The following is a 21472-nucleotide window of genomic DNA, read 5'->3' as shown; positions in this document are numbered from 1 at the left end:
GGTGTAAATTCTGCAGAAAGGGGTGTCTTACGTCCTTGCAAAGAGTATTTAGAAGGCAAATTTACATTACAAAGCTCCATATATGTTCAAAGGAATGTAATTTTCCAACTTGATTATTTTGTAGAGTGGCAAAAATTGTAGCTCCCAAAAAGATAAAGCTGGCTGCAGCTGAAGGGGAGCTGAGGATTGCTATGGAAGGCCTTAGAAAGAAGCAGGCTGCCCTGCGTGAGGTTCAGGACAAGCTGGCCAAGCTCCAAGACACACTTGAGTTGAATAAGCAGAAGAAAGCAGACTTGGAAAACCAGGTAGGTGCAGTTGCAAATGTGAGTTGAGATCATCACCTCGAAAGTAAGAAAGGTAGTGTGGGGGCTGGGGATTTAGCTCAGTGGTAGAGCGCTTACCTAGGAAGCACAAGGCCCTGGGTTCGGTCCCCAGCTCCGAAAAAAAGAACCAAAAAAAAAAAAAAAAGAAAGAAAGGTAGTGTGACCAGCACAAATTCACCAATCCTGTTTCTTCCTGGCCATGTTTAGTGAGTTATGGTTCTAAGGTCAGTCCTACCCAATGCCTGGTTTTACACGGGCCTAGAAATTGGAGTGGTTCTGGCATTTAAAACATGATCACGTGACATTAAACAGCCATAGTTAGTACATGGTTAGTACATCAGTCTTGGCCCCTTGGTCCACAAAGCATTAGCACTTTTCAGCCTTAGAAAATGAAAGCTGGGTTATTTCCCTCTCTTCATTTCCCGAGGAGGAATTGGCCAATAGCAGCATTGAGAGAGCACAGCCCTGGCAGAACTGTGATAAGCATTCTCAAAACCATTAGGGAAAATACTCTTAAGGCCAAAAACATTGTCATAGTTTATATAGTGATCTCATTCAAATAAAGTAACTGCTTAAGTCTGATTCCATAACAGAAAAACATACCACCATTATAGCAGTTGAGGTTTACCAATAGCTTGTTATGTCTAAGATATTTTTTATTTTTGAGGAAAAATTAAAACTTTTACTGTTTGTGATATTCGTGCCTGTGTTTGGTTTGGTCTTTTTATTTACATTGTAATGCTAAATACTGGCCCCCAAGGTCTGATTGCCTCCAGGGGTGAGATAGTGAATATACCCAAGTGACTTACCTAAGTGACATACCCAAGTGACACTACGTAACCTGCCCCGTTATCTCTGATTGGTGAATGAAGATACCTACAGCTAATAGCCGGGAAGAAGAGAGGCAGGAAGGGTTGTTGGGTTCCAGTGTCTGAGGAGAACTGGAGAAGGTGGAGAGAGGAGGAAGCCACCATGGGGTAGGTGGGTCATGAGAACAGAACCACAAGGGCTGGCCGATTGCAGTTAAGAGCTGCTCAGATGAAACATAGCAAATTATAACTTGGGATTATGGATGGAAAAAATAGACTCTAATAGCATGCAAAGTAGCTATCTGCCCAGCTTTAGTGCTGACCAAGGCTTAGGGTTGTGTGACTTTCGTCTGGGAACTGAATGGTCAAAGTCGTGGTAGAAACCCCCGACAGATATTGAATAATTTTGACAGCAGGTACACGCATGTGTATGCCTATGCATGCATGCATGCCGCAGCACATGCATGGAAGTCACAAGATAACTTTTGTGCAGTTGTTTCCCTCCTGCTACTTTGGTGTGCAGTCTGGGGATCAAACTCAGTGTCACTTTGTACAGCAGGCACCTTTATACACAGAGCCACCTTGTCGGTCCTGTTCCTTTTCATGTCTTTAACCATTCTTTGACAAAGTAAAAATGATATTAACATTGTTGTTCGTCAGTGGTTGGAAGACTCCTTCCCCTCCTAACCCTTTCCAGGCACAGACATATTAACAGTGGCACTCCTGGCTTGCTGGCCATAGCTTTCTGAGACTACCAATCTTCTCAGGCTATTTTCAGGAAGACAAAACACAGAAAAGTAAAGCCATTTATTCGTGGACAACCCAGCTTCTAATCATTGTCTATGGCCTGAACCAGCATCGTACTTCTTTTTCCTCTAAGATCTGCCCTGTAATCTGTGTTTGAACACATGTAGGACACTGCGTCAGTCTTTAGGACGTAACTACTGGTCGTAATTACATTTTATTTGAACAATATAACCACTGGGTGAGTATGCAGTTGCTCACTGGAAGCATTCGTCAACTTTGCTATGTAATCGAGATTTTCAGGTTTTGGTTAAAAAAAAGTTGGAGCTCTGCTCCCAGACCCCGTGGAAAAGAGACCACACCGCCTGGTCAGGTGGGCACTCCTGAGGCTGCAGAGCGGAAGAGACCACCAACACTGCCCACCCCTGCCCACATCCCTGGCCCAAGAGGAAACTGTATAAGGCCTCTGGGCTCCCGTGGGGGAGGGCCCAGGAGCGGCAGGACCCCTGCCTGAGACACCGCTGGAACCTGAAGGAAACAGACCGGATAAACAGTTCTCTGCACCCAAATCCCGTGGGAGGGAGAGCTAAACCTTCAGAGAGGCAGACAAGCCTGGGAAACCAGAAGAGACTGCTCTCTGCACACACATCTCGGACGCCAGAGGAAAACACCAAAGGCCATCTGGAACCCTGATGCACTGAGGCTTCCTGAGGGGGCGGCGAAGATCTTCCTGGTTGCTGCCACTGCAGAGAGCCCGTGGGCAGCAACCCGAGAGCGAACTTGAGCCTCGGGACCACAGGTAAGACCAACTTGTCTGTTGCAAGTGACCTGCCTGGTGAACTCAAGACACAGGCCCACAGGAACAGCTGAAGACCTGTACAGAGGAAAAACTACACGCACGAAAGCAGAACACTCTGTCCCCATAACTGGCTGAAAGAAAACAGTAAAACAGGTCTACAACACTCCTGACATACAGGCTTATAGGACAATCTAGCCACTGTCAGAAATAGCAGAAAAAAGTAACACTAGAGATAATCTGATGGCGAGAGGCAAGCGCAGGAACCCAAGCAACAGAAACCAAGACTACATGGCATCATCGGAGCCCAATTCTCCCACCAAAACAAACATGGAATGTCCAAACACACCAGAAAAGCAAGATCTAGTTTCAAAATCATATTTGATCATGATGCTGGAGGACTTCAAGAAAGACGTGAAGAACTCCCTTAGAGAAACACAGGAAAACATTAATAAACAAGTAGAAGCCTACAGAGAGGAATCGCAAAAATGCCTGAAAGATTTCCAGGAAAACATAAATAAACAAGTAGAAGCCCATAGAGAGGAGACACAAAAATCCCTGAAAGAATTCCAGGAAATCATAAATAAACAAGTAGAAGCCCATAGAGAGGAGTCACAAAAATCCCTGAAAGAATTCCAGGAAAACACAATCAAACAGTTGAAGGAATTAAAAATGGAAATAGAAGCAATCAAGAAAGAACACATGGAAACAACCCTGGATATAGAAAACCAAAAGAAGAGACAAGGAGCTGTAGATACAAGCTTCACCAACAGAATACAAGAGATGGAAGAGAGAATCTCAGGAGCAGAAGATTCCATAGAAATCATTGACTCAACTGTCAAAGATAATGTAAAGCAGAAAAAGCTACTGGTCCAAAACATACAGGAAATCCAGGACTCAATGAGAAGATCAAACCTAAGGATAATAGGTATAGAAGAGAGTGAAGACTCCCAGCTCAAAGACCCAGTAAATATCTTCAACAAAATCATAGAAGAAAACTTCCCTAACCTAAAAAAAGAGATACCCATAGGCATACAAGAAGCCAACAGAACTCCAAATAGATTGGACCAGAAAAGAAACACCTCCCGTCACATAATAGTCAAAACACCAAACGCACAAAATAAACAAAGAATATTAAAAGCAGTAAGGGAAAAAGGTCAAGTAACATATAAAGGCAGACCTATCAGAATCACACCAGACTTCTCGCCAGAAACTATGAAGGCCAGAAGATCCTGGACTGATGTCATACAGACGATAAGAGAACACAAAAGCCAGCCTAGGTTACTGTATCCTTCAAAACTCTCAATTAACATAGATGGAGAAACCAAAATATTCCATGACAAAACCAAATTTACACAATATCATTCTACAAATCCAGCACTACAAAGGATAATAAATGGTAAAGCCCAACATAAGGAGGCAAGTTATACCCTAGAAGAAGCAAGAAACTAATCGTCTTGGCAACAAAACAAAGAGAATGAAAGCACACAAACATAACCTCACATCCAAATATGAATATAACGGGAAGCAATAATCACTATTCCTTAATATCTCTCAACATCAATGGCCTCAACTCCCCAATAAAAAGACATAGATTAACAAACTGGATATGCAATGAGGACCCTGCATTCTGCTGCCTACAGGAAACACACCTCAGAGACAAAGACAGACATTACCTCAGACTGAAAGGCTGGAAAACAACTTTCCAAGCAAATGGTCAGAAGAAGCAAGCTGGAGTAGCCATTCTAATATCAAATAAAATCAATTTTCAACTAAAAGTCATCAAAAAAGATAAGGAAGGACACTTCATATTCATCAAAGGAAAAATCCACCAAGATGAACTCTCAATCCTAAATATCTATGCCCCAAATACAAGGGCACCTACATATGTAAAAGAAACCTTACTAAAGCTCAAAACACACATTGCACCTCACACAATAATAGTGGGAGATTTCAACACCCCACTCTCATCAAGGGACAGATCATGGAAACAGAAATTAAACAGAGATGTAGACAGACTAAGAGAAGTCATGAGCCAAATGGACTTAACGGATATTTATAGAACATTCTATCCTAAAGCAAAAGGATATACCTTCTTCTCAGCGCCTCATGGTACTTTCTCCAAAATTGACCATATAATTGGTCAAAAAACGGGCCTCAACAGGTACAGAAAGATAGATATAATCCCATGCGTGCTATCGGACCACCACGGCCTAAAACTGGTCTTCAATAACAATCAAGGAAGAATGCCCACATATACTTGGAAATTGAACAATGCTCTACTCAATGATAACCTGGTCAAGGAAGAAATAAAGAAAGAAATTAAAAACTTTTTAGAATTTAATGAAAATGAAGGTACAACATACCAAACTTATGGGACACAATGAAAGCTGTGCTAAGAGGAAAACTCATAGCGCTGAGTGCCTGCAGAAAGAAACAGGAAAGAGCATATGTCAGCAGCTTGACAGCACACCTAAAAGCTCTAGAACAAAAAGAAGCAAATACACCCAGGAGGAGTAGAAGGCAGGAAATAATCAAACTCAGAGCTGAAATCAACCAAGTAGAAACAAAAAGGACCATAGAAAGAATCAACAGAACCAAAAGTTGGTTCTTTGAGAAAATCAACAAGATAGAGAAACCCTTAGCCAGACTAACGAGAGGACACAGAGAGTGTGTCCAAATTAACAAAATCAGAAATGAAAAGGGAGACATAACTACAGATTCCGAGGAAATTCAAAAAATCATCAGATCTTACTATAAAAGCCTATATTCAACAAAACTTGAAAATCTGCAGGAAATGGACAATTTCCTAGACAGATACCAGGTACCGAAGTTAAATCAGGAACAGATAAACCAGTTAAACAACCCCATAACTCCTAAGGAAATAGAAGCAGTCATTCAAGTTCTCCCAACCAAAAAGAGCCCAGGTCCAGACGGCTTTTAGTGCAGAATTCTATCAAACCTTTATAGAATACCTCATACCAATATTATCCAAACTATTCCACGAAATTGAAACGGATGGATCACTCCCGAATTCCTTCTATGAAGGCACAATTACTCTTATACCTAAACCACACAAAGACCCAACAAAGAAAGAGAACTTCAGACCAATTTCCCTTATGAATGTCGACGCAAAAATACTCAATAAAATTCGGGCAAACCGAATCCAAGAGCACATCAGAACAATCATCCACCATGACCAAGTAGGCTTCATCCCAGGCATGCAGGGATGGTTTAATATACGGAAAACCATCAACGTGATCCATTATATAAACAAACTGAAAGAACAAACCAACAAAACAAAAGAACATGATCATTTCATTAGATGCTGAGAAAGCATTTGACAAAATTCAACACCCCTTCATGATAAAAGTCCTGGAAAGAATAGGAATTCAAGGCCCATACCTAAACATAGTAAAAGCCATATACAGCAAAACAGTTGCTAACATTAAACTAAATGGAGAGAAACTTGAAGCAATCCCACTAAAATCAGGGACTAGACAAGGTTGCCCACTCTCTCCCTACTTATTCAATATAGTTCTTGAAGTTCTAGCCAGAGCAATCAGACAACAAAAGGAGATCAAGAGGATACAGATCGGAAAAGAAGAGGTCAAAATATCACTATTTGCAGATGACATGATAGTATATTTAAGTGATCCCAAAAGTTCCACCAGAGAACTACTAAAGCTGATAAACAACTTCAGCAAAGTGGCTGGGTATAAAATTAACTCAAATAAATCAGTTGCCTTCCTCTATACAAAAGAGAAACAAGCCGAGAATGAAATTAGGGAAACGACACCCTTCATAATAGACCCAAATAATATAAAGTACCTCGGTGTGACTTTAACCAAGCAAGTAAAAGATCTGTACAATAAGAACTTCAAGACACTGAGGAAAGAAATTGAAGAAGACCTCAGAAGATGGAAAGATCTCCCATGCTCATGGATTAGCAGGATTAATATAGTAAAAATGGCCATTTTACCAAAAGCGATCTACAGATTCAATGCAATCCCCATCAAAATACCAATCCAATTCTTCAAAGAGTTAGACAGAACAATTTGCAAATTCTTCTGGAATAACAAAAAACCCAGGATAGCTAAAGCTATCCTCAACAATAAAAGGACTTCAGGGGGAATCACTATCCCTGAACTCAAGCAGTATTACAGAGCAATAGTGATAAAAACTGCATGGTATTGGTACAGAGACAGACAGATAGACCAATGGAATAGAATTGAAGACCCAGAAATGAACCCACACACCTATGGTCACTTGATTTTTGACAAAGGAGCCAAAACCATCCACGGAAAAAAGATAGCATTTTCAGCAAATGGTGCTGGTTCAACTGGAGGGCAACATGTAGAAGAATGCAGATCGATCCATGCTTATCACCCTGTACAAAGCTTAAGTCCAAGTCGATGAAGGACCTCCACATCAAACCAGACACACTCAAACTAATAGAAGAAAAACTAGGGAAGCATCTGGAACACATGGGCACTGGAAAAAATTTCCTGAACAAAACACCAATGGCTTATGCTCTAAGATCAAGAATCGACAAATGGGATCTCATAAAACTGCAAAGCTTCTGTAAGGCAAAGGACACTGTGGTTAGGACAAAACGGCAACCAACAGATTGGGAAAAGATCTTTACCAATCCTACAACAGATAGAGGCCTTATATCCAAAATATACAAAGAACTCAAGAAGTTAGACCGCAGGGAAACAAATAACCCTATTAAAAATGGGGTTCAGAGCTAAACAAAGAATTCACAGCTGAGGAATGCCGAATGGCTGAGAAACACCCAAAGAAATGTTCAACATCTTTAGTCATAAGGGAAATGCAAATCAAAACAACCCTGAGATTTCACCTCACACCAGTGAGAATGGCTAAGATCAAAAACTCAGGTGACAGCAGATGCTGGCGAGGATGTGGAGAAAGAGGAACACTCCTCCATTGTTGGTGGGATTGCAGACTGGTTCAATGATTCTGGAAATCAGTCTGGAGGATCCTCAGAAAATTGGACATTGAACTGCCTGAGGATCCAGCTATACCTCTCTTGGGCATATACCCAAAAGATGCCTCAACATATAAAAGAGACACGTGCTCCACTATGTTCATCGCAGCCTTATTTATAATAGCCAGAAGCTGGAAAGAACCCAGATGCCCTTCAACAGAGGAATGGATACAGAAAATGTGGTACATCTACACAATGGAATATTACTCAGCTGTCAAAAACAACGAGTTTATGAAATTCGTAGGCAAATGGTTGGAACTGGAAAATATCATCCTGAGTGAGCTAACCCAATCACAGAAAGACATACATGGTATGCACTCATTGATAAGTGGCTATTAGCCCAAATGCTTGAATTACCCTAGATCCCTAGAACAAACGAAACTCAAGACAGATGATCAAAATGTGAATGCTTCACTCCTTCTTTAAATGAGGAAAAAGAATACCCTTGGCAGGGAAGGGAGAGGCAAAGATTAAAACAGAGACTGAAGGAACACCCATTCAGAGCCTGCCCCACATGTGGCCCATACATATACAGCCACCAAAATAGACAAGTTGGATGAAGCAAAGAAGTGCAGACCGACAGGAGCCGGATATAGATCTCTCCTGAGAGACACAGCCAGAATACAGCAAATACAGAGGCGAATGCCAGCAGCAAACCACTGAACTGAGAATAGGTCCCCTATTGAAGGAATCAGAGAAAGAACTGGAAGAGCTTGAAGGGGCTCGAGACCCCATATGTACAACAATGCCAAGCAACCAGAGCTTCCAGGGACTAAGCCACTACCTAAAGACTATACATGGACTGACCCTGGACTCTGACCTCATAGGTAGCAATGAATATCCTAGTAAGAGCACCAGTGGAAGGGGAAGCCCTGGGTCCTGCTAAGACTGAACCCCCAGTGAACTAGACTGTTGGGGGGAGGGGGACAATGGGGGTAGGGTGGGGAGGGGAACACCGATAAGAAAGGGGAGGGGGGAGGGGGATGTTTGCCCGGAAACTGGGAAAGGGAATAACACTCGAAATGTATATAAGAAATACTCAAGTTAATAAAAAAAAAAAAATTCTGGCAAACCGAATCCAAGAGCACATCAAAACAGTCATCTACCATGATCAAGTAGGCTTCATCCCAGGCATGCAGGGATGGTTTAATATACGGAAAACCATCAACGTGATCCATTATATAAACAAACTGAAAGAACAAAACCATTTGATCATTTCATTAGATGCTGAGAAAGCATTTGACAAAATTCAACACCCCTTCATGATAAAAGTCCTGGAAAGAATAGGAATTCAAGGTCCATACCTGAACATAGTAAAAGCCATATACAGCAAACCAGTGGCTAACATTAAACTAAATGGAGAGAAACTTGAAGCAATCCCACTAAAATCAGGGACTAGACAAGGCTGCCCACTCTCTCCCTACTTATTCAATATAGTTCTTGAAGTTCTAGCCAGAGCAATCAGACAACAAAAGGAGGTCAAGAGGATACAGATCGGAAAATAAGAAGTCAAAATATCACTATTTGCAGAAGATATGATAGTATATTTAAGTGATCCCAAAAGTTCCACCAGAGAACTACTAAAGCTGATAAACAACTTCAGCAAAGTGGCTGGGTATAAAATTAACTCAAATAAATCAGTTGCCTTCCTCTATACAAAAGAGAAACAAGCCGAAAAAGAAATTAGGGAAACGACACCCTTCATAATAGACCCAAATAATATAAAGTACCTCGGTGTGACTTTAACCAAGCAAGTAAAAGATCTGTACAATAAGAACTTCAAGACACTGAGGAAAGAAATTGAAGAAGACCTCAGAAGATGGAAAGATCTCCCATGCTCATGGATTAGCAGGATTAATATAGTAAAAATGGCCATTTTACCAAAAGCGATCTACAGATTCAATGCAATCCCCATCAAAATACCAATCCAATTCTTCAAAGAGTTAGACAGAACAATTTGCAAATTCTTCTGGAATAACAAAAAACCCAGGATAGCTAAAGCTATCCTCAACAATAAAAGGACTTCAGGGGGAATCACTATCCCTGAACTCAAGCAGTATTACAGAGCAATAGTGATAAAAACTGCATGGTATTGGTACAGAGACAGACAGATAGACCAATGGAATAGAATTGAAGACCCAGAAATGAACCCACACACCTATGGTCACTTGATTTTTGACAAAGGAGCCAAAACCATGCAATGGAAAAAAGATAGCATTTTCACCAAATGATGGTGTTTCAACTGGAGGTCAACATGTAGAAGAATGCAGATCGATCCATGCTTATCACCCTGTACAAAGCTGAAGTCCAAGTGGATCAAGGACCTCCACATCAAACCAGACACACTCAAACTAATAGAAGAAAAACTAGGGAAGCATCTGGAACACATGGGCACTGGAACAAATTTCCTGAACAAAACACCAATGGCTTACGCTCTAAAATCAAGAATCGACAAATGGGATCTCATAAAACTGCAAAGCTTCTGTAAGGCAAAGGACACTGTGGTTAGGACAAAATGGCAACCAACAGATTGGGAAAAGATCTTTACCAATCCTACAACAGATAGAGGCCTTATATCCAAAATATACAAAGAACTCAAGAAGTTAGACCACAGGGAAACAAATAACCCTATTAAAAAATGGGGTTCAGAGCTAAACAAAGAATTCACAGCTGAGGAATGCCGAATGGCTGAGAAACACCCAAAAAATGTTCAACATCTTTAGTCATAAGGGAAATGCAAATCAAAACAACCCTGAGATTTCACCTCACACCAGTGAGAATGGCTAAGATCAAAAACTCAGGTGACAGCAGATGCTGGCGAGGATGTGGAGAAAGAGGAACACTCCTCCATTGTTGGTGGGATTGCAGACTGGTTCAATGATTCTGGAAATCAGTCTGGAGGATCCTCAGAAAATTGGACATTGAACTGCCTGAGGATCCAACTATACCTCTCTTGGGCATATACCCAAAAGATGCCCCAACATATAAAAAAGACACGTGCTCCACTATGTTCATTGCAGCCTTATTTATAATAGCCAGAAGCTGGAAAGAACCCAGATGCCCTTCAACAGAGGAATGGATACAGAAAATGTGGTACATCTACACAATGGAATATTACTCAGCTATCAAAAACAACGAGTTTATGAAATTCGTAGGCAAATGGTTGGAAATGGAAAATATCATCCTGAGTGAGCTAACCCAAATACAGAAAGACATACATGGTATGCACTCATTGATAAGTGGCTATTAGCCCAAATGCTTGAATTACCCTAGATGCCTAGAACAAATGAAACTCAAGAAGGATGACCAAATGCGAATGCTTCATTCCTTCTTTAAAAGGGGAACAAGAATACCCTTGGCAGGGAAGAGAGAGGCAAAGATTAAAACAGAAACTGAAGGAACACCCATTCAGAGCCTGCCCCACATGTGGTCCATACATATACAGCCACCCAATTAGACTAGATGGATGAAGCAAAGAAGTGCAGACCGACAGGAGCCGGATGTAGATCGCTCCTGAGAGACACAGCCAGAATACAGCAAATACAGAGGCGAATGCCAGCAGCAAACCACTGAACTGAGAATAGGACCCCGTTGAAGGAATCAGAGAAAGAACTGGAAGAGCTTGAAGGGGCTCGAGACCCCATATGTACAACAATGCCAAGCAACCAGAGCTTCCAGGTACTAAGCCACTACCTAAAGAATATACATGGACTGACCCTGGACTCTGACCTCATAGGTAGCAATGAATATCCTAGTAAGAGCACCAGTGGAAGGGGAAACCCTGGGTCCTGCTAAGACTGAACCCCCAGTGAACTAGACTTGTGGGGGGAGGGCGGCAAAGGGGGGAGGGTTGGGAGGGGAACACCCATAAGGAAGGGGATGGGGGAGGGGGACGTTTGCCCGGAAACCGGGAAAGGGAATAACACTCGAAATGTATATAAGAAATACTCAAGTTAATAAAAAAAAAAGTTGGAAAATATAAAATCAACACATGCCTATATTCATAGCAATTTTTTTTTTGAGGAAAAAGAAGTCATGAGAATATTTTCTTCAGGGTTTTCCAGCAGCAGCAGTGTTGTAGTCTGAAGTCCACTTTGTTTCGAGTGATGTTGAAGGAAAATCAGATAAAGAAGTCTGAAAGGGGAAGATCCTTTAGGGTGGTAAAACTGAATAACAAACACTTAGTTTTGGAAACATCAACATTGTCACCCATTACAAACTTTGTGCTTTTTCAAACCTATCTGTAGGTGAACTGATATTTTACATCTTTTAATTTAAAGGCATTTAGTTAAATAATGGTTACTAGTATTGGGAAAGTACATAAGGCAAATTCTTACCCGTTGAAAGACATTTAGGCCATTCCCATTTCCTGACTGCTGTGAAAGGAGCAGCAGCGGCCATAACTGAGGGAGCAAGCCAGAATACCAGGGCGTCTGCTGTGAAGCTCTCCCAGGCTGGAACACGGCTGGAACAATGGCAATACCAGCAGGCATGCTAACCTGGAAAGGGTTATGAGGTTATGACAAAGAACCACACACAGGCAGAGGGAGGGAGAATTAGCCTCTCCCAGGGATGGGCCTCTTTATTGGTTGTGCAATGCAGAGGAGACGGCCTAGAAACTATGTGCACACCAACAAGAAAAATGGACTCAGCAATGTGTGCTGTGCATACACATATCAAAGACAGACAGACAGACAGACAGACAGAAAGAAAGAAAGAAAGAAAGAAAGAAAGAAAGAAAGAAAGAAAGAAAGGAAGGAAGGAAGGAAGGAAGAAAGATAAAGATAAGTAGAAAGAGATAGCGGACTGTCAACTTGAGAGGATATAGAAGGATCTAAGAGATAAAAACAGGGATAGTGATACAATTCTGCTACTATTAAAGTACTTTTCAAAAAGTAAAATAAATAAGTTGATTTTGTTTAAAAAATAATGATGCTATCACTTAAAAACGAAATTGCAGGGACTCAGTCTAAGTATCATGTGGAACACTGACCTAAAACAGGTTTGGGTGCCTTTCCCCCCAAGTTTGGACACCTTGATAAATATCTGCCCCTTTCCCTTTTTTATTGAATTGTTTAATTGTGTAAAATAAACTTTGGGCTGATTGTCCAATGCAGACAGCAGGCTTTTAGCCAGTGATTGATGCTGTCTTTGAAGCTTAATTGCAAGTGTCTGAGAGGGCGATGCCATTTAACAACTTGAAAGATCGTGCTTTGTAAACAAGTGGAAATTGCTAAAACTTTTAACCTTTAAAAGCAAACTTAAACACACTAAGTTAAATGAGGAGGCACACTTATAAAATGTTTAGATATAGGGCCAGCTCTGGAACCTAGGCCCTTGGCATGCTTCGCAAATACTCTGCTAACCTGCTTCATCCCGAGTCCTTCCTCGTTTTTGTCATAAATCTGTATTTGCAGGAGAATGTTTGTTTCTAGTTTAATCTCAGTCTGCTGGGTTGAAGGTCGTTTCCGTATTGTTACCTGCACGGCTACCCATTAGATGCTCTGCAGGAATCCTGAGAAGTTTCTTGAAGTAACTTGTTTTTTGAAGCCACAATGTCACCAGCTTTCTGTATCTAAGTGAGCTGCATCATGCTTTCTTTCTCAAAGTGCTTTTTAGACTTTTGGTCTAGTTCGTAATTGAGAAAACTTGCCTCCTGAGTTGGGAAATCTGCAGTTTTCAGCCTGTTTCATTTGTAGATGTTGATAAAAGCTTACCTTTATTTTTGAGGTTGATTTGTGCAGCAAAAAGCTAGAACGAGCGGAGCAGCTGATTGGAGGCCTGGGAGGTGAGAAAACCCGATGGAGCAACTCCGCCCTGGAGCTCGGGCACCTGTACGTCAACCTGACAGGTGACATCCTCATCTCCTCAGGGGTCGTGGCCTACCTGGGGGCCTTTACATCTAACTACAGACAGGTGAGGGATGCCTTTCTTTCCCCCCATCATCACAACATTAACCTCAGGCCTGTTTGTTCCTTGTACTCAAAAATTTTTAGACATCCTGAAAATTGCTTGGTAGCCAAAAGATGCTCTGTGAAATATTGTTTTAAAATCTAATTTTAAACTGACTGACTTTAGATGAATTTTTAGTTCCTAACTAACTGTAAAGAAATCAGTGTGTGTGTGTGTGTGTGTGTGTGTGTGTGTGTGTGTGTGTGTGTTCAACTACTCTGCATAGATCTTAGTAAGTCATTCTAAAGCCACAGCAGAGGCTGAAACTTTAGTGGGTAGAGACAAGATGACCTTCACTGACCTTGTCCACTGAGCCTCACTGAGGACTTTTCCGTAAGCAGAACTGAGCCCCCTACTTCCATTACCATTTCTTTGACTATTGAATTTTTTAAAACAAACTTTTAAAATCCTCATACAGATGGGGTTTCTACTTTTCACCCTGGGGGCCTCTGTTTACCTTGTTAAGGTCACAGACATGCAATGAGCTTCCCATTTCCAGCTTTGCCTGTTCGTTTGTGCACTGTCCAGTGGAACACTGAGATCACATATCTAGCTCAGGTGGTTAACTTTTAACTTATCTGGTTAGTGATGGGTTAGCTCGCTTGACAGCTTTAGACAAGGAAACTTAGAAAGCGTGAGACAATTCTGCAGGCAGACCATCAAGCTAGTCAGAGAGAGAGCCGGAGCAAGAGCCATGGTCACTTGACTCTGTCCTCTCACATGGACTTAGAACAACGGAAAGACTAGCAGGCCCTCACTCCCATCTCTGTCAGATAAAGCACACTCCTGGGCCACACCACACCACACCATGCCACACCACACCATGCCACACCACTCCAAACCACACCACACCACACCACACCACACCACACCACACCACACCACACCACATCACACCACATCACACCACACCACACCAAACCACACCAAACCATACCACATACCACACCACACCACACCACATCACACCACACCACATCACACCACTCCACACCACACCAAACCACACCACACCACATCACACCACACCACATCACACCACACCACACCACATCACACCACACCACACCACATAACACCACATCACACCACACCACATAACACCACACCACACCACACCACACCACACCACATCACACCACACCACATCACACAACACCACACCAAACCACACCACACCACATCATACCACACCACACCACATCACACCAAACCACATCACACCACACCACATCACACCAAACCACACCACACCACGTCACACCACATCACACTACACCTGATACTTTTATATGTTACTAAAAAGGCCTCAAATATATCTTTAAAAAAGCACCAGGAAATGCTTGGAGGAGAATGGGAACGTGGGGGGAACAGACAAAAATTTCAATATAGGGTACTGCTGAATTGTCGGCAATTTTAACATCACAAAAGATAGTAATATAACTTATAAAATAAAATATGAAAAGGTGGATTTGTCACATTAACAAGTGAGTACTTGACAAAGACCAGAGGCATTTTCCTAATCACCAGCTGTCTCCCCACAAAGGGCTGACATGGTAACTGCAAATGGACAGGGTTAAGGAGCAAAATTATCTCATAACTGCTGTCTTCAGTGTTCTCAATTATGGGTAAAGCATCCATGTTTTCCTCTAAGCCCTGAGCCCAGTGATTTCCCTTTTAGGCTCGAACACTCCTGCAGGACAAGGAACAACTTTCAGAGGCCCTCAAATTACTCAAGTTTCCAAGGGAAACCTCTTTTTATGTCCATATCAATTACTCAGACGTGGTCTCCAGGAAGTGCATGAAATCTAGCTCATGCCATCCCACTTACTGTATTGTAAACCATTGCTCCAACTGCAGCAGCTCCTCCCAGTGAAAATCTTGTCATACACCCACAGCTATAAGAGAACTCTGCTTCTCACTCATCCAAGTATCTTTGTGTAATGGTCTAAGATCCAAAGGACCAATAATCACACATAATTATAGTCTTATAATTATGAAATAGAAGCCTGGATTTAATGAAGTGATTAAAAATCAGCATCGTTGGTAGATGAATAATTTGAAACTATGTACTACTGATGGGGTGCAAAAAGGAAAACAGTGTCAGCTGTAATTTTAACCACTAATAGAGACATTGGACATTCTAAGTAATATTAACAACTTCTAAGGTCATGAAGTCACCACTCACCCAAATCTGCCATGGCCTTTAGGCATAAAACTAGAGTATTGGCACAGCCTACTCAGCAGGAACCTGAGGGAGAAGAAATGACAACCAAACCCTTCCCATCACCACCTACACACACACACACACACACACACACACACACACACACACACACACACACACACACACACACACACAGGACATCCTCATTAGCCCCAAACAGGTCCAAGCATCATGTATATTCATTTTCCCACTTTGCTCATGGACACCCTCTTTTTGCCTGTTTCTATTTCCCTCATATCATGTCTTTGACTAGTTCTGAAGCATTTGGTCTGTGACTTCAACGTTACTGTGAACTTTAGTATTGAGCACTCTCCTGGTTTTTGGCCACCATAACAGAGCATGCCTCTGGTAGATAGGGCACAATTCAGAGTGTGCCCTGACCCTTGTTACAACTCAATATACTTCAGGTAATCCTTCCTATAGAGCACATGGGAGCCAGAAATAGATGTTTTCTGTGTCCTCTACCTATTCCACAGGTTTAGTTTTGTATTATAAATAAATAGTATTTTTTCTGTATAATTTAAATATACATGCATGGAGAATATGATGGCTTTAACCGTCAACTTGACACAATCTATAGTCACTTACAAAGGGTGTCTTAATTAGGGGTTGTCTACATCAGGGTGACCCATGAGGATGCCTGTGAGGGATTCTCTTAACTGAATTAGTGGAGGTGGGATGATCCACCAAGGATGTGGGGAGCACCACTTCCTACCGTATAGGTTCTGCAGGACCGTGAGGTGAGCAGTAGAGGCAGACATCCATCCTCCCTCTGCCCTCGCCTGGGACTGTGACCAGCTGCCCTAGGTTCCTTCCACCTTGAATTTAATTGGGAGCAAAATTTATCCAGTTTACCCCTAACTTAATTTTTGTTTGGTGATTTTTATCATAGCAACAGAAGTGAAACGAAGCCAGAGAATGTCAACTACTTTGTAAGTTTAAACTTTACAATAATACACAGTAATTTTTCTTTCCAGATATAAAGTTCCAATGTTGTCATGTGGTCAATCTGGGCTTTATCTTATTGCTTATTAGAGTATATAGCTCACTTTCTTCATTATAATTTTATTTGAAAAGGGTTTGGTACACAAGTCATGTCGGAGGTGAAGCTTTAACAGCAGTTGGTTTTCTCAGTAAATAGAGTTTAGTATTCCTTTGGCAACTGTCCAACAACTCATGTTTATATTTTTCTGTGAATATTTTGAAGCACCAAACCAAGGAATGGTCACACTCGTGTAAAGAAAGAGACATCCCCTGCTCAGATGACTACTCTCTTATGGGTACGCTGGGAGAAGCTGTGACGATTCGAGCTTGGAATATAGCTGGATTACCCTCCGACTTGTTCTCCATTGATAATGGGATCATTATAATGTAAGGAAAAGTCTTTTCTCACAAATGAGATTTGATATCTAATTAGTAGATACATTTATCTGGAAACATCTTTTAAAAAAGTGGCTTTAGCTAGTAAACATTTACAGTATTGAAATGTTTGCTAATTAGCTGTATTAAGCATGAATAATTTTTTTGTTAATATTGTAATAGTCAATTGTCAGAAGCTATGGTCAACAGACAGAAAAAGTTCAACTGCCCAAGTTGTCATAGGTTTTTTTTCAGATTATAAGGTGAAAACTCTTTGGTAAGTGAGTCTTTTTATTTCCATAAAACAGAAATCCTGTTATAAAATGTTAATAGATAAACAGTGGTGAGTCTTTGGTGGTAATTAACCTCATTGTTCAAAAATCTGTCCTTGTCCCTGTTTTGAGACAAGTTTGACTCATGGCTCATTCTGTGAGTTGACCAGTAACCACCCAACCCCGAATCTCCTGGTTGATGAAAAGGCAGAGAAGCAGCCAGGAGGACTCTAGGCCTCTACCCCCTCTTCTCCTGATCACAGGTCAACCTGTCTAAATGTGAGAACAAGTATCTTTTTTTTCAAGTTCACAGTCTTGTTTCTGACCTGGCCAAAGTGTTTTAGAGTTTAGGAGTGTTAGGAACAGCATGGTGTTTCTTAGCATTAGTAAGAAATACTCAGTTCTGCCGTAATTTCCACCAGAAATCACATTAGTGCAAGTAAAAATGGAGTCTGGAAATAAAGACTTTAGACAGAGATAACCGATAGGTATGGTGAGTATGCGATACTTATGAAAATAGTAATGTAAAGTAAAACTTTGGTATTCCCTCCATCGCTGTTCATCTGGTTATCCTGTTAGAAATGCCCTGTGGCTATTGCATCCCTCTCTTCAAACACTTCTCTCTTAGACACTTGTGTTTCTAGTTGATTGCTTCCTGAAGAAGGATAGCCATGTCTTCTTTCTTTTATTTTGTAATTTATGTCCTTTGTTCTACCTACCAAAAAGTGTCTATAACCATTATATCCACCAGAGACCAGTCTATATCTTATTCCTTACCCACTTGGGTCATGTTATACTTCAATTTATATTTCATAATCAACTGTTGGTTAATATATTTTACTTTTAAGATTCTAATGACGGTTATTTAAGATAACACACATCCATGTTTCCAACACCCTCTCCTCTCCCTCCCCACCTTTTTCCTGGAGCAATAGAGGTTTATCAATACCTGATACCCCTATATCTTTATTATTAATTTATAGAATAAAAAAATGAAAGAATCTTATGGTAACAACCTCACTGAGAAGAAAGCTCTGACATCAATCATTATTGTATTTTTTGGTCCATGTATTTGGCAGCTTTCCAGGGAGACATTTCAGGACAAAGATTTAAAGGCATCATTTGAAATCATTGTCAAGCATCTTGTTGAGATGCATAATACCTCCATTGTTCCCCAAGGATGCTTGCTTGGTAACGATAATCCCTTATACTGAGCACTTACTAGGAACCTAATCTCACACATTAAGTACTTAATACATATTACTTTAGTCAAGTGTCAGTAAACTGTTTCACAAGGGACAACCAAAGAAAGAGAGATGCTTGAGGAAGTAATGAAGCCTTGGAGGGGCAGAGAGGTCAGCCTCAGTGGACTGCACCCCAAACAGCCTTGCAGAAGCATTTTCATTAATTGTCACACAAAAGGTATTTTCAGCAAGTCATGTTTTAAATACCAGAGTCTTTTATCTGATGTAGGTGTTGTCTGAAGGAACACATTACTCAAGCGTTTCTCAACCATTACAGGCCTGCCTGGTTCACCAGGAATGTTTTGTGACTGAAGGCATTTATATGATCTGAAGCTCTACAGGAAAGCCAACTCCATAAATCTCAAATAACAGTCACTGATTATTAACAAAAGATCACTTCAAAGCCTAGGCGTGCCATCACTCCAGAGTTTACACTAGGTACAATGGCTCTCTTAAATACCCCATCGCAGCGGAGTAAGGCGTGATTATTCAGGAAAACAGTAAGAATCTACAGAGTTTGGACAAGTTAGGATATAATTAAAATTTGGGGCTATTAATACCTAAAAGTCCTTGGCTTTTAGGAGTCAATGATAGTGGTGAACATAATTGGATTATATCTAGACATAGCTAATTCAGTTTTTAAGAGGCAGGCTTTGATTTTCTGTAGGAGACATAGACTCCAAAGACCCTGGCCCAGGCCCAAACTGGACTAGCTCTGCCAAGTTATGTTCCCTTTTAGACAAGGAATGAGGTAAGCCCAAGACTAGCTTAGCCCTCGACAGTTAAATATTCTAATTCTGTGTCCTTCTGTGCCAACTACTGTGACCAACAGACATTAGAAATCTGCATTTTTCAAAAACCCCAAAGGGCATTAACTAAGAATTTCTTTACACATCAACTAAAGAGAAAACTGTCAAAATCAGAAACAGCAACTGCCAACAAATTCGGTTTCCATTTGCTAACAGTTGATTTTAAACATTTATAAATTCAAGAATGTTGGAGGGTCAGTGGGATAGCTTAGCAGGTACTGGCTCCTGTGGCTGAGGATGCCAACCTGAATTCGATCCCAAGGACCTACAAGGTTGAATGATTGTCCTCTGACCTTCACAACGTCATGTGCAAATGACTAAATAAATAAGCCAACATTTAAAGTAGTAACAAAAGGATATTTGATGGAGGAAGTAAGAAGGAAGACTGAAAAAAAGTACATTCCGTTTTTATTTTTGTCAAAAATAATGTAAAATAACGTGACAATGTAAGCAAGTAAATAGAATGCTTGTTCACTTTTGTTTCAATATTTTCATTCCAAAAGTGAAATTACTTCCACTAAAGTATGCTGTATAACATCTTCCACAAAAAATGCTTCCACAGGTTATTTCCATCCACCTGCTTTCTATTCATCTAATATTTTGTGGAAGCCCCCTCTCCCACTAAAAAAAAGCTAAATTTATGTTCTTCTAATCTCCAATGAAGAAATTGTTACGTGAAGAACATTATTTGATAGGACAAAAATTGGATACAGCTGTTAACTGGGTATAGAACACTATGCATTTATTCGTAATTGCAGAGGCTCATTCATATGCTCACACAAAAAAGGGGAGACAGAGTTATCCCAGCACAGTTTTTCTAAAATGTTACCGCTTCCCCGTCAATCTCACTGCTGTATTTTTATTGAAAAACGTACTGTCCCTATACATGTGAGTCTGCTACTGGATTCTTCATTCTATACATTGAGCTATCTGCCTGTCATGATACAAGTATTGTATCATCTTGCTTTTGGAAACTTTGCGTAGTCTTGAGTCAGGCAATATGTCTTTATAACTTTTATTTCCTCAGATGAAGTGATGAGAGCCTTACCCAAGCTATGTGAACACACAACTTGGGCTGGGCCCAGAGCATTTCCCAGTCCAAAGGGATGCAAACACACTGAGCACCACAAGTGGGTTTGGCTGTTACACTGATTTCATTGGGTAAAAGAAAGTCTCCTTCAGTTTGTATGCTGTCCAGTTTTACGTAGACTTGACATAAGCTAGAGTCACCAGAGAGAAAGGAACCTCGATTGAGAACAGGCCTCCATAAAATCTGGCTGTAAGCATTTTCTTAATTAAGTGATGTGGGAGGACCCAACCCATTGTGGGCTGATTGGGTTCCTGCCCTTACTTCCTCAGTGTTGGGCTATTACCTGAAATTTTAAGTGAAATAAACCCTTTGCTTCTCAAGTTACTTTTGGGGTGATCTTTCATCACAGGAATAGAAACCTTAATTGAGACAGAAATTGTTACCAGGATAATAAGTTATTGCTGTAACACGCCTGACCATGTGTTTTTGGGGGAGGATTGCAGAAACTTTGGGCTAGAAAAGCCATTGAATTATGAAAGGTTGGTGAGCCACTCTGTGAGACTTCCTTTGCCAGTGCAATTAATCTGAATCCCTTTACTTTAGCCTCAGGTAGACTCTTCAGACTAGGGCAAAAAGCAGCCATAGTCTTCATCAAAATATCACGAAGAACGATTCTTGGAAACATACTAAAATTCTCCTCTGAAACCCCTTGAGCCAGTTCACTTCACACTCAGCACCAGTGTCCTTCCATATTCCTACTAGGATGGCTCGTTAAGCCCCACTTAAGCATTTCCACTGCTTTTATAGTCCAAAGTTCCAAAATGCACATTCCGCCAAACAAAAGCATGGTCAGGTCCGTCACACCAATACCCCAGTTCACGGTACCAATTTCTGTT

The 21472-nt window shown here is 41.0% G+C and overlaps 1 protein-coding gene across 1 annotated transcript in view; it reads left to right on the top strand.

Annotated features, from left to right (window-relative positions):
* The window catches only part of Dnah7 (dynein, axonemal, heavy chain 7), a 305586-nt gene that overhangs the window by 175353 nt on the left and 108761 nt on the right, over positions 1-21472 (top strand). Inside the window, 3 exon segments of the mRNA NM_001419550.1 lie at positions 125-305; positions 13414-13599; positions 17070-17233. Coding sequence (NP_001406479.1) covers positions 125-305; positions 13414-13599; positions 17070-17233 — 531 coding nt within the window.

Source organism: Rattus norvegicus, chromosome 9, assembly GCF_021556685.1.
Source record: "Rattus norvegicus strain SHRSP/BbbUtx chromosome 9, alternate assembly SHRSP_T2T, whole genome shotgun sequence".
NCBI lineage: Eukaryota > Metazoa > Chordata > Mammalia > Rodentia > Muridae > Rattus > Rattus norvegicus.
This window is presented reverse-complemented; position numbering and strand designations above follow the sequence as displayed.